We start from the raw sequence: 14,214 nt of genomic DNA, 5'->3' as shown, positions 1-14,214 counted from the left end.
ACTTTTTGACAACAATGCTAAACACTCAAATTTTAAACCAAACTTTTCAAAAGCACTTCTCAAAATCACTTTTCCACAACACTTTTCAAAAATACTTTTCAAAAGCAATGAAGAACTGAACCTTATTAGGGTCATAGATATATGACATTTTATGTAGATGACTTGGTTTCGCTTCAGTTGCATTCACATAGTCAACGTTCTTTTGGGCCCTCGAGTTTTCATAAGTTGTCTCCCCATTCTATGATCCTTTTTTAATTATTTATAAGATTAGTCTTATGGCATATGAATTACAATTATCTTCAGACAATAAAATTCATAATATTTTTCATGTTTCTTTATTGAATGCTTTTAAATGTGATAACCCTCCAACATCATATAGACTTCCACCGATAAAATATGGTTGTATTGTTCATACTCCTGCTTCTATTATCCAAACGCATCTTAATCGTAGTCGACAAGAGCTCTTGGATTGGTTTGCCTAGTTCTGATGCCTGCACATATGGGAGGAAAAAGGCGTTAGTTTAATACTTAAAAGTGAAATTATTTGCTTCTTATTTTATGTTACTTTTACTTTATATTCAATTTATTTTATGCTATTTTTAATTAAATTGTTTTATACCCTTCTAAAAGCATATTTTTATTTACATGTAACTAGTCCTATTTAAGTACTTATTGGAGAATAAAAACATAAGTAAAAATTTCTATTTTTCTAGAGATCTAGATCTCTCTCAACGAGTCATAAGGGTGCTTGAGAACAGTGATAAAGGAAAGACAATCACTTACAACATTCCTGTAAATCACCCAATTACTTGATCCTAATCCCATGTTCTCAACACACCCTTCCCAAATTCATTTCTCCCGATTTCTCTCCCTCCAGAAAATAAAAAACACTTATGGTGCTTGAGAACTGCAATAACCTTGCACTACTTTTAAATTAACTCCAAAGCAAGCTTCCTCTGCTTGTCCCATTTCTCACCAACGCTTTCGTCCCATTAAAATTTAAATATAAGGAAAACGAGCCAGGGCATATTCACTTCATTTATAAAAGAAAAAGGATAAATCACATTCAATAGCAGAAACATCGTATAGCGGAATGTGAAAAAATAAATTCAAAAGCTTTGCAGACTTTCTGCTCATGTACAATATGTATATATTTGACGACTACTTTACCATGGTCAAAATTTGTAGTTATAACCCTCTACTGCTAAACTAAATTCAAAAAATTTATCTATTAATTTGTCAGAGGGGGCCTACTTCTATTCCACTCCCATATAACTTTGTATTGGCATACCGAATTTTCATCCTTCAGACTGTCGTCATCCTCGGGTAGAAACACCCTTCTAAAGACGGCAATCTGTGAAGCAAATCCCGGTTCCAGATCAACAGCACCACCAACCCCACTGAATTCAACCCTATACTTGTGTCTAACAGCTAATTCAGATGCCCAGTGTTGAAACTGCTCTCTTGTCCACTCAAACTTGTGGTCATGGTTGCGAAATTTACATGATTGTGACTGAATCTTCTCCTCCGGATCATCTTCATGGCTTGTTAGATTGGATTTCTGGAGTACAACATTGTACTCATAGTTGGGAGTTGAAACAATAAGAATCCTTGGACGAAAAGAACTGAGCACAATATCACCAAACAGACTGGCCTGCTCCTCCTCCATATGTTCAATCACCTATTTATTTTAAAAATGTAAGCTACAATCAAGAACAATAGAAAGCAAACTGCATTCTTTTTATTGTAACCATCAACATGATATGATTAGCTTTCAACACTAAAGTAGAAAATATACCCCGGATGCTGTTCAGACTCCTTTTTCAATCAACCCAATAGAAAACCTTGGATAAGTTACAAATTTTCATTTTTCATAAAATCTATTATTCTTTTAAACCCAAGAAGTTGGAACTAGTGGCCATTCCGTTTGTATTCAAGGATCACATAAGCAGTCGTGCTGCACCAATCTTATACACCAAACATTAGGACCTAAAGGATTTTGTCCCAGTAGTTACACCCATGACTTATGATTAATTACAGGGGCCAAAGAGCTTCAATATATAAGCAAATGTGCATGTAAACATGCATATATCTCTTCATATATAAAATAATAGAAATATATCACAAGTAAGTATACATAACTATATATATAGGTTATGAAATTTTCTGAATAGTCCTATCAAGAAAAACCTATGGTCAAATTTTCAAAAGTTAGGCACAACCAATAATGTGGCACAAGAAGAAGAATTATTTAAGGTTTCCTATAAATATCGTCATCCTGAATTTCAAATATTTCTATTACTTGATGGAACCACTTTTAAGAAATCAGAAATCAAATTTACACTCTGTTCTTTTCCATAGTCTATTACTTGGTTTTTCGGCAACAATGAAAGAGAATACTTTCTACAGTCAGTTCCTTACTTGGTCTTCTGTCAACAATGTAAGGGAATACGTAGGCTATGGCACAATGATTTCTTTTCATTCCTTTCCTTCGGCCAATTTAAGTATCATGTCCAATTGGTATTCATCTTCCCAACAAGTATCCACATTTATGGTGTTCAATATCTATTTCAAACATTTTTAAAGCTCTTCACCATTTAATATGTTGTTCTACTGGTGTTGCCAAGTCTTGTGCACTCTAGGCACTAAGCCATTATATTGCTTGAGGCATAAGGCATAAAGAAGTGTTTCCCTAAGTAAGACACTGTATATGTATGTATTCTAATATATGTCTATGTAGATATAATATAAGATTACAAGAAATAATTTTGATAACAACTCAAAGCAACAGTCCAATTTATCCTAAAATATGCAAAAAAAAATTCTTTTGTTGGATAATATGCATGATTTGTTCATGGTCCCCCAGGTTGTTGGATACTCAAATATAGAGTTTGGAATCCCCCTTTTTTTAGTATTTAAGGTAGAATTAACGAAAGAAGATACTAAAAAGATAGTCAATCAGACTGATTTTTGCAACTAACGCCTGACATAAAAGCAAGCCTAAACGCACCAAGCGTGCACCCAATCAAATGTACCCTATCCGAAACAGAATGAGACACTTTGGTTGTCCACCAAGGCACAACACCTAGGTATATATATTAACAACACTAGAGTCTACATAACCTAACATATTCAAAATTTAAGAGTAATTCATAAAACTAAGAAAATATATTATGAACTCCAGAATTTCTTGTTATAGGTAAGACGTATGTTTTAGTCAATCTTGTTCGTACAGAACAAATATGTGAAATGGGTAATGCAGTGACTCCACTGACAATATTAGCTTTTACATGGAATATAAACCTATCAAATCTGACAAGAAGTAAAATACGTCTAACCAATCCAAATCCAAATTTGATCCAACTTGATTTAACCCAAAAAAAATCAACGTCTGAAATCGATAGAACTCATATCACCCAAAAATTTAACTCAAAATTGCACAAACTTAAAATAAGAATAATTTGATTTTTAGAGAACATTAATTTCACAAAAATAAGAAATATAACATAAATTATTAATCAATTTTGATTTTATGATTAAATAAAAATAATAAATATAAAAATATTGTTACTCTAATTTTATAACTCTAAATTATCTTTTAAAGTACTTTTTCTTTACTACAATTTCGTATAATCTGAATAATTTTATTTTTAATTATGAAAAAATAGAATAATAAAAAATTACTTCTACTATTATAAAAGGATTTAGTTTTTATGTTTATTATAAATATCTTTTTTTTCTCTCTTATTTTCAATTTGCAAACTAATTAAATAGAACAATAATAATCATTCTAAAACAAAAATAATTGAAAACAGTTCGATAAACTAATTCTGATGCTTTTAGACATTCTATTTTAAACTTCATAAGAAAATGCTACTTTCTAAAATAGCTAAAAAACAACAATCTAAAATCAAGTGAAAGATAGATTATAAACACAGTCACACCTACTAACACGTAACCAAAATGTTCTAAGATTTCAAATTACAAATCCACATAAAATTTGAATATTGTTTTTGACTTGTTAGGTAATAATTCATTCTCATAATATCACCACAGAATTTCCTATCATAAACATTCATGGATCCATATGGCCTATTGGCATTTAATATATTACATATACGGCTCATGGTTGATTGCAATCTGCTAGATTGGATTGACTTCAGAAAAAAGTTGACTTTGAGAATTTGAAATTGAAATCTTTTAGTATAGAATCTGAAATTGAGATGACTGTGCAATTTGATTAAAAGTGAAGTAGTGAACCAATGATTACATATAATGGAACGTCAAATAAAAACACTTCAGTTTAGTAAAAAAGTAAAATCACATTCTTTTTCATCTATAAAATTAACTTCAATTGAAAGCACACAAATATTCTATTTATTTTTAATATTTTATTTTTTATCTTCCAATAAAATTATAATAAAATATTACTCGATCAAAAATTCTATTTAAAATTGAGTCTAATTTGGGCTTAAAAAAAAATAGTTTGAACTCAAATGGGTGAACCCATATTCAAAATGACCTGAATCAGAAATAACTCATACCTAACCCTCGAACTAACCCGATCCAAAATCCAAACCCCCCAGACTTGTCCAGTGACAGGTCTAATGGAAAGTATATTCCAAACACTAGGCTAGGAAGAAGAATTGAACATATGTAGGTGAGCTTAAGCTTTTTACAAAGATATAACACATAACAAATGGTTAGTGCAACCACAGTTTCTTAAAAACACAATCAGCAATTGGCAGTTTAGCATTAATTACCAGTGTTTTTGCATGCAAAGGTTCACTAAAAGGGTTAGTTCTAAATACCTCTAAGCATGTGGCAAGATCGAATTCACACAACCGAGAATCAAAATCTGTGATAGACCCATCAAAAAGAATGGCAGATTTTATACTCCTACATGGTGCATCAAAATCTGACTTCATGACTAGTTTTGAATGAAGAACCTGTGTAATAAAGATATCAAAGATGCTTAGCCACATTTTAACTTGCGAGAGAATAATATAGAACACTGATGATTTAAAATCCTTATCCGCACATTTATGATATGCAACAATGGAATAATTTATTTTATTCATATCTTTCAGATAATGCTGAAAGAGACCTCAAATTCATTTGGCCATACATAAAACCAAAATACACTGGAACACACCTTTGCTGCACGACTGAGGCTCTTTTGTGAAATATCAACTCCAGCAATTGTTTCCAAAGAAGTTGGATACTCCAATAAAGACTCCAGTAAACTACCAGAGCCACATCCAAAATCAACCTGCAACAGAACATAGCATGATGTCAAGCTGAACTTGTTATTATCAACGCTACAAAAACGAGGAAACAAGTTAAATACCAAAGAAGTAGCACAAAATTCTTTAATGTGTTGCACTGCATATTCGACACGTTGCTTGGAAAGTGGTGGGTTGAAAAGTGCCTGCTCCATTCTGTCTTCCGGGGGTTCTGTCACCTGTAACAAGATGATCGAGTACTCCAAGCAGCAAGCTTATGCAAAGAAAACCATGTATAGCCATTTAGATCTCTCAACCATTTTAAAGCAAAATGCTATTAAAAGAATTATAAAAGCTCCATTTATTGCTAATAATATTAGTTGCTGCGTTAAAGCTTCAAGTGATTATAGATTACAAATATAGTTGCTATTGTACATACAACTGAAATTAATGAAGCGCATATTAACTGACATTAGCATTACCACGTGAAGTGTCTCATGCACAAAATATATTTTGTTTCCCTGCTCACGTAAAACAATTTTTAATCTAAGTGATACGTTTTTTCAACACAACATGGATTTAGACACTGCCAAAGCATTGCAGGCAATCCACATCCCTAATCAACACAAGGAAATTTATCAACTATTATTTAGCATTTAAAAAATGTATTTACTCACGTGAAGTTAAGAATGCAAGAGCATTTGCCAAATCCTTAGCTGCAGCCAAAACCAAATCTTCAGGAGGCAACTCTGTATAGAAACAAGCAGACTGGCCGACAGACATCTGGGAGACAACAGCTTCAAGACAGGGAATTACCGCTCCAGTCCCCATCTCAAACTCAAACTCCTCAATACTTTCAAGAAGCTCCTTCTGAAGTTCACCTTTTGTCACTAAAGATACAGAATAACATACGCACAAAAGGGATCCATTAGATGGACACAGACCAGAATCTGTACCTTCTATATTTATATAACTCGCATCATTTTCCACCACACCATTCAATTCAGGTTCTTTCCCTCCCAAAGTTTCATTATGCTGACAGTTACAAACAGATAGGCATTTTACAACTTCCTTGAAAAAGATTTGTCGATAAAACTTAATATCAAAGACATTGGCTAATTGTTTTTCTTTCTCCAAAGACATATATGTGTCCTTTAAATATGCATTCAACCATGATAAAACTTTTAAGGAAGCACTCTGGACAGCATCATTTTGCTTCTTATACAAAACATCGGGTGCACACTCCAAAATCAAATCTTGACACTTTGCGTATATTTTTACTTCACAAGTAAAACTGCTTCCCAATACCGCCAATTTTGGGTCAACATCAACAGATTCATTTTCATTGGCATACTCCCTCTCTTGCTCAGCTGATTCTGAAACCTCAGGTTTATTGTTTGATCTTGACAACTCTGATGATGCTTTTAAAGGAATACTTGAGACACAAAAGACAGGTTCTAATAGCCGGTACTGGCGACAGAATGAACTGAGAATTTCTCTCGGGAAGGAACCCTTCCAGTTTGTCTTTGTAGTAAACGTCAGGGGCAACTCAGCTGCAAGTATTGCCTCTCTGGACAACTTGTAAACTCCACTTGGTATTTTACTTATAAGCATCCTGCACAAGTCCAGCCAAAAAACTTATACGGCGAATAGTGACGAACTCAACAGAAGCATCATACAAGAAATACCACTAAAGGCAGATAACTGATTGAATAAGCAGCCAAATTGCAGAAAATTAAGGTGGTTTGGCCTGATTATCAAGGGCTTGGCTCGCACATCTAGAGAGAACCCCCCTCAGTCCCACTTCTTCCAACAACTTGACAGTTCATCACCAGTCAGCGAAGCATTCATTGTACTTTACTAAGCAACTGAGTTAATGAAAAGCTTTCCAGGGCAATTGATACCTAACTCCTTGGTTTTCAATGAAATTAAAATACTTGGAATTTTTTGCCACAACACGAGCAAAATAAAGTGGTTTGAGGAAATGTATACTGAAATTCCATTTATATATCTAGGTATTAATGATTTTGGAATTTTTTTAACGGAGTTTATTAATAGAGCTAGCGGCTGGTGCTGTCTATAAATTCCGAAGTTAATCTCTAGGCTTTAATTAGTTTTTTATTTCATATTTCCTTGTTTGGGTAGTTTCTATGTTTAAATAAAGAGATTAGGAAGGTCGTTCCTAAAATTTCTCTAGATCTATTTTTCCCTTGATTTAAGGGATTAGTTTGCTGCTAAAATTGAGGATCATACCTGTTGTCATATTTCTCCTGTATATTCAAGCAGTCTTGTTTTATTAAAATGCAGAGCTTTGCTATTTGAAATTCTTCACTACCTTTCTTAGGTCAGTGCATTGAGGTAGTATTGTGCTTACAGTTGCATAAGCTAGAAAGATGACATGGGAAGACCTAAACGTAGCTGTAACTATCAAAATTTCCTATGGTTTGATCTTGAATTCTATCCGGAAAGCACTCCAAAAAAGATAAGAATGAGCTTGATTGCCCTTAAAATTCAAACATATCAAGGTAAGACATACTAACAGTCTTCTCAGCTGAGGTCATTAGCAGCCAGGGGTTTCAGAAGCCCTGTGTGCTAATTTGAACCCCCAACATAGAAAAAAGACTTTAACAGATGAAATAGTTTCAAAAGGAAGTGTGTATGCAAATGAAGAAGAAACCTGTAATAAGATTGCAAGGTGACATCTTCATGGAAAATATCTTGGCCTTTCCAAGTGTAACCAATGGATGCCAAAATTGAATCCCCATATATATCTTGACCACAAAGAGAGCTGGCCTTTGCATTCAAAGGTCCTCCAAACGGAACAACTTTAGCATTTAAAAGATCAGATGACATATCTAGAGGATATGACTTGGGAGCAGCAAAGTACAATCTTGTTTCAGATGAAGCTTTACCAATAGTCCTGTTGAGAAATAAAGACAGTTCCTTACAGAGGACAGATAATCTTAAGGACCATACTTCACACATAGAATTGCCATTTCAGGCATCATCAGTCATATAACAGTTTCAACATACCTCGAGATCAAAACCATGTTGGCATCTGATAATCCGAGTATTTGTCCAATAACATCAAGGTAATAACCTGTTGATGATATATTAAGAATCACCGGTTCAACAGCCTTTTCAGGTGAACATGGTATGTATATGGCCGTAGTTGTAATGCTTTCAGCAACATCAGACTGTTGAGAAATTGATGATTCTATGACATTAGGTGGATAAGGATCTTTCCTCCAAATCGAAAGCTGTCCCTCAGCACTAACAACCAACTCAGGTAATCCTGCAGCAGCTCTCATAATATATGATAAGACCAAGAGAGGATGAGACTCCACAGTAGGATTAATTATTTTGCACAGATTATTAAGTTTTCCGTCACATATAGCAATAACAGAAGCAGGAACTGAAGCATTAAGATCACCAACTCTGCGTAAAGCTGCTTTGAAGTGACTGCTCAAAGGATGAAGAGCTGAAAGGAACTTATTCAATGATGAAAAAAAAATAAAGATAGAAAAGATCAGAATGAAAATTTTATTTAATTTAAAGAAATAAAACTATTCCCTGACAATATTAAAAAAAAATAGATAAAATTAACATAAATGCATGATAAAGAGATGAAAACTTCACAAATGAGTAAATAAAGCAGAGTCAAGAAAAGCTGGCCATTGCAACTACATATTTTGTGCTTGGAGAGAGGACCAGCAGAAAAGGAGGCGAAGAGAAAAACAACTCTATTGAACTCACTTATTAAAGATGAGTCGGGAAGCAAATGCATTCGCTAAAAATAAATAAATAAATAAATTTCACACTAGCTCGTTAAAATTGGGATAAAGTCGGGAAAAGTTATCTTACTCAAGCTCCCTGCAAGCAGAAGTATGATAAATACTATATACTGTTATCTACAGTCCTTTCTCCTATTCTAGTAGAAAGTTGTACAGTTCAATGCAAACTGATTATTTCTTGATGTACAGTGAAACAAGAACAAAAGTCCAGATAATTCCATGTTTACATGTGTCATGGTTATTGGTTGTGTATAGTTTGAGAAAGAAAAATAGAAATAGCATATACATGCATACAGACACACAACCCCATACTAATGCACTTGGAAATGCACAAACCCACTCCAACACACCAAACAAAAAAATAGTCCACTAACCTCATTCGAGAATATATATTTAACACGAGCTATCAACTCTCTCCATGCTTCCTCTGCTGTGGGATTATCAGAAGAAAGATTGATGCCAAGCTGAAATTTTAAAAAAGAAAAAAAAAGAAATATAAGAAGATGAAAATAAGAAGTTACACTTCAAATTGAAGATTGCTTGGATAATATGAGAAATTAACTAATAATTTGCTCTTAAGAGTGAAAACAAGCTTAAAAAATTATTCTTTACTATACACAAATGATAGAGCTGCTAAAGCTTGAAATAAAATATGATCATGTCAAATTCATAAGTTTAGTTTAAGTTTTATGCAAACAAAAACGATCACGATTCAGTTCACACTATTCATTTCTGGAAAGACAAATAAAACATGTTACATCCACATAGACTTATATATCCCAAAGTTATTATAAACTCAAAGATACAGTTCAATGAACAAGGGTCTCAGTACAACAATCTGTAAAATTCCCTGACATTGTACCTTGATGGTAGCCCCGAGAAAATAGCTTAACAATTAACAATTTATATGATCGTGCAGAAGTGTACAGGAATATGCATGAGTTAAATGCCAGCTCCAAATGCTATGGCAGTTGATACCAGATTACTAAGAAATTGAGGTAATCAGTTTCTATGTTCCTTGCATAAAATTTGGTTACAAGCTTCCGAAGAGCAAAGTCAAACTTGAGTAATAACAAATACCTGTATCACTGGGAAAAAGCTTTGAGATATTTATTTGAAAATGAAGCATATCTAGATGAGGACGAAGAAATTTGACATATTATCATCAAAGAAAGCAGTTAATAAATTAAAGCTTAATAGGATGACAACAGGATAGCAACCTCTAACTAACAAAGACTCAGAAAGGGAATCAGACCTGAAGGGACATATTCAGTATTAAAAGAGAATATTGCATCCCCTAACAATCATTTACATGGTTATAAACTGACAATGGCATTAACCTAATTAATTTTAAATATCTGTGCAACATAAAATTTAGACAGAATTAACAAGTAGATAGTCTAACATAAAAGGTGCATCAACTGCCATTGTCTTTTGAGTTACATCTGGAAGAATTTGTAAACATAAGAAAATTCTGAAATGATAAGGATCCTGCCTTATGTTTGAATACCTAACTGTTCACTTTTAAACTTCAAGTGCTGAAATAAAAAATTGACGATAGTTCAAGTAAAAAAAACTATATATATATATAATTTCTGAATTTAAATCAATTTATCCTCAAAAACTTTTCATCAAGAAAAGCTTACTTCAAACTAATGGCTTCCAAGATACAACCTTGTAACCCCAGCAACAAACCAAGGAACACCTATTCAATAGTTGCAAATGGCATAATGAACGCTCTTTATTTTTTATCGAATTTCACTATATATTCCACAAAATATCACCAAAACTCACAATAAAGCAATAGATGCAGCTACTGGCACGTCTATCAACCTAGAATTATAAGGAAATCAGTATGGTGAGCAATGTGATTAAAACCTTTTCCAATGCAATCTGAGCAGCAGACTGCTCAGCATCTTTCTTCTTCTTAAAGGACCCAGACACAACAGTAAAATCTGGAAGCTCCAAGCTACAGCGATAAAGGCAGGGCCCCTTCTGAAGGATAGCCAATCCTGGGCATCCATTTTGAGTAGGTTCCTCTACTTCCTCTACCGTATAAGAAGCTTTGCTTCCAAACTTCTGGTGTATAATAGCTTTAGGCGTAAGCGTGGGCTTTCTTATTGCCTGTACCAATGATCCTCCAGTCTCCATGTGACCTCCAGATGTTTGAATAAATTAATCTGGAAAAAAAATTAAAAAGTTCAGAAAATGCTAATTTATAACGTATGCAAAGAAAATGGGAAGAACAACAACTCAATAAGAGTTGCATTTCACCAATAGCACAAACAAAACCCTAAACCCTAAAACGAAAAACAAAGAAGAAAAAACTAAACACATTCTAAAATCAATTGAAAAAATCATAGAAAATGAAAACATAGAAAAGAAAGAAAGACCTGTTAATTTCTTAAAATGTGGAATATTGAAATCTATCGTCTTAAGGATATGAAGTTAATTCCTACTCCAGAATCAATGTTGTGAGAATAATGAACACGATATGGGAAGAAGAGATAAAATAAACAGAGAAGTGACGGGCATGGCCATGCAAAGAAGAGAGAAGATGGGGAGTCCTTAAAAGGAAGAAGACGGAGAAGGGAAATTACTTTGAAACAAAGTAGTAGACCCATTTATCTTTCTGTTTTTTTATTTTTTTTTTAGTACTTTAATCTATATAATAATAGCTTGTTGGAGAAGACTGGTTCTAAATTCATATACAATTCCTACATTTTGAAATTTAGTTTTCTATTTTTTTATTTTGGGTTCGAATTTGATAAATTTTTTTGAATAATTTTTTTGATAGATAATAAAATGATAATGCTATATCAAATTAAAGTAAATAAAAAATATTTAAAAGCTTTGTATAGTCTAAGAGTGTCAATTAACTCCCTAGGCACATTTTCACATATCCTGCTTCCCAGCAGAAGACATTTTGCCTATAAAATCAGTAACTTGACTACACTCCCTAAACACATGTTTTATCAGCCACTGATTTTTACTTTATAGCATTTGCTGAACTTGTCAAAGTAAAGTCGAATTAGGACATAGAGTAACCTTTTTGAATAGTTTTGATCACCTCTAAGCAATCTCTTTAAATTAAATCTCTATCATGCCCTTTTTTGTAACAAAAGTAAATCATCTCATATGTCGCATAACTCATCATAAAAAATTGAACAATCACCTAAATTATGGTTAAATCCAACAATCCACTTCCCAGACTAATCTCACACCAAATTGCCAGCTGAGGCTAGCCTTGTACTCATATTCCTCGCCCCATCAGTATGTAGATAAACAAAGTTACCTAACAATGATAGAATACTTTAGATCTATAATTTACTTAATATAAATTTTCAACAAAAAATATTGAATAAGATAAAGTATTAAAATATTAATGATTTTATTTTATTAAAAATTAAATAAATTACTTTTTTAAAATTGAAATATTCAAATTATAATATTTATATTTTATTCAAAATTATTCAAAATAATATAAAATATTAGATTAATAAGATTAAAATTGGAAAATAAATAATTTTTTAAAAATAAATATTTATTTTTATCAAACAATAAAATTATATTCTGTAATTATATTTACTAATTTACCAAATAATTTTTTATTATAAATTTATCACTTATAAAATTTAATATTAAAAATTCAACACTTAAATTTTCAATTTATTGAACATACCTTCATTTTTACGAGATATGAACTTATTTGAAAATTTTAAATTCAATTCTGAATTAAATTTTAAAATTCATTTTATGGATTAAATTGTAATAACATTTTTCCATGTAATATACTAGTGTGGTGTGTCTTGTATTATTATTATTATTGTCGTCGTCGTCGTCGTTATGCATTAGGCTGTAGAGATATATATTAGGAAAATAATAGAAACTCTAATTTAGAATTCAAGTTTGGTTAATTTTTATTTTCACCAATCAAACTCATAATTACCAAAACTCTTAATATGTTTAAACTCATTTTATTTTCTTCACCTTTTCTTGTCCCAACATCCCGTCGTCCCACCGGCTCCATCATCCTTAGCCCATTACTCTTATTATGCCAATTACCAGTTGTTGCCTTGCATCGCCACTTTCGTCCCAGCCTTTTCATGTCCCTGTTTTTCTCCTGGCCTCACCTACGTTCAACGTCGCTTTAGCACCGAACCAGGACACCTTCCATCGTCGGGCTTCCAGCCCTGTTTTGCTGCACCAGGCCGCTTGTCGCTAACCCAGCTCCTTAGCCTTCGCATAGTGTAATCGCCCTTTAGTTGCCCGACTTCTCTTTTCTTCACCATATACCGAGCTGTTGTTTTCACCGGCCATAACAACTCCATGCAGCCTTCTAAGCTAGTGGCAGACTGGAGTTTAATGAAAGGTTCGAATCTTTAACCCATGGTAAATAATCTTTGGACGTGTTTTTCTGTGGAAAAAGTTGTGAGATGGGGTTTTGGTTTTAAGATGTTTTTGTTTAACCTAAAGACAACAAATGAAAACCCAAAGAAGTGATCAGACTTGCCAAAATCATGTGAAAGAGTTATCGTTTGCTTTCTTTTGGGATAATTACATGTCAAGCTCTTTATGGTTTTGGATGTTTATAATTGGGTCCTCTAAGTTAACTTTTCAATATTGATAATTTTCTCCTTAAATCACTCATGATTTATATTTTGTAAGAAAATATAATATCGTATGTAGTATTAATATGTCAGTAACAATAATAATGCAATACAATGCAATAGCAGTAACACAACAAAATACATGTAATTTTACAGAGTTGAAAATTAGAAGAAGAATTTTGTTGAGGCCTATATGAACAGTTTCCTTAAGACAAATTCGACAACTCCTCAGTACTTTGAGTAACGCTGGATGTCTGTCTCCTAGGATACCACAACAAATGATCACAGTATTAGCACAACAACAGTGATCAATCGAACACAATCTTGCCTTTCTCTATCACCGAGAGGAATGAATTTAAAAGGAATTTTTTATATTGATGGTTTTTGAAGGTGTGTTTTGGAAGTCTCCTAACTTGGCTTTATATAGAGAAGAGGAAATGAATGAAGAGATTTAGACCGATTCATGAAGAGTTTTGTTGAAAAGTTAATAGATATAAGTGAACAGACACAATCACTACACCAAAACAGGCTTTTAGCGGCGTCTTTAGCGGCGTTTTCTACTAAAACGCCGCTAAAGATCGATCA

General features: G+C 32.9%; 1 protein-coding gene across 2 annotated transcripts; it reads right to left on the bottom strand.

Moving 5' to 3' along the window:
* Nucleotides 1-132: 132 nt before the first annotated feature.
* Nucleotides 133-11,832, bottom strand: LOC121203428 (small RNA 2'-O-methyltransferase). 2 transcript variants are annotated; one of them, XM_041095296.1, is made up of 11 exons: nt 11,413-11,832; nt 10,898-11,199; nt 9,394-9,483; nt 8,259-8,716; nt 7,903-8,145; nt 5,903-6,840; nt 5,351-5,499; nt 5,156-5,272; nt 4,812-4,949; nt 1,292-1,681; nt 133-491 (listed from the first exon to the last, which is right to left on the bottom strand). In XM_041095296.1, the coding sequence occupies exons 2-11, from the start codon at nt 11,168-11,170 to the stop codon at nt 372-374; spliced, it is 2,916 nt and encodes a 971-aa protein (XP_040951230.1). In that variant the 5' UTR covers nt 11,171-11,199; nt 11,413-11,832; the 3' UTR covers nt 133-371. The 2 variants fall into 2 exon arrangements, with proteins under 2 accessions (XP_040951230.1, XP_040951231.1); XM_041095297.1 differs by lacking the exon at nt 133-491 and having other exon boundaries at nt 1,087-1,681; nt 11,413-11,690.
* Between the last annotated feature and the right edge of the window lie 2,382 nt (nt 11,833-14,214).

Source organism: Gossypium hirsutum, chromosome D06 (assembly GCF_007990345.1).
Source record: "Gossypium hirsutum isolate 1008001.06 chromosome D06, Gossypium_hirsutum_v2.1, whole genome shotgun sequence".
NCBI lineage: Eukaryota > Viridiplantae > Streptophyta > Magnoliopsida > Malvales > Malvaceae > Gossypium > Gossypium hirsutum.
The sequence above is the reverse complement of the archived record's forward strand: the minus strand, read 5'-3'. Positions and strand labels throughout refer to the sequence as shown.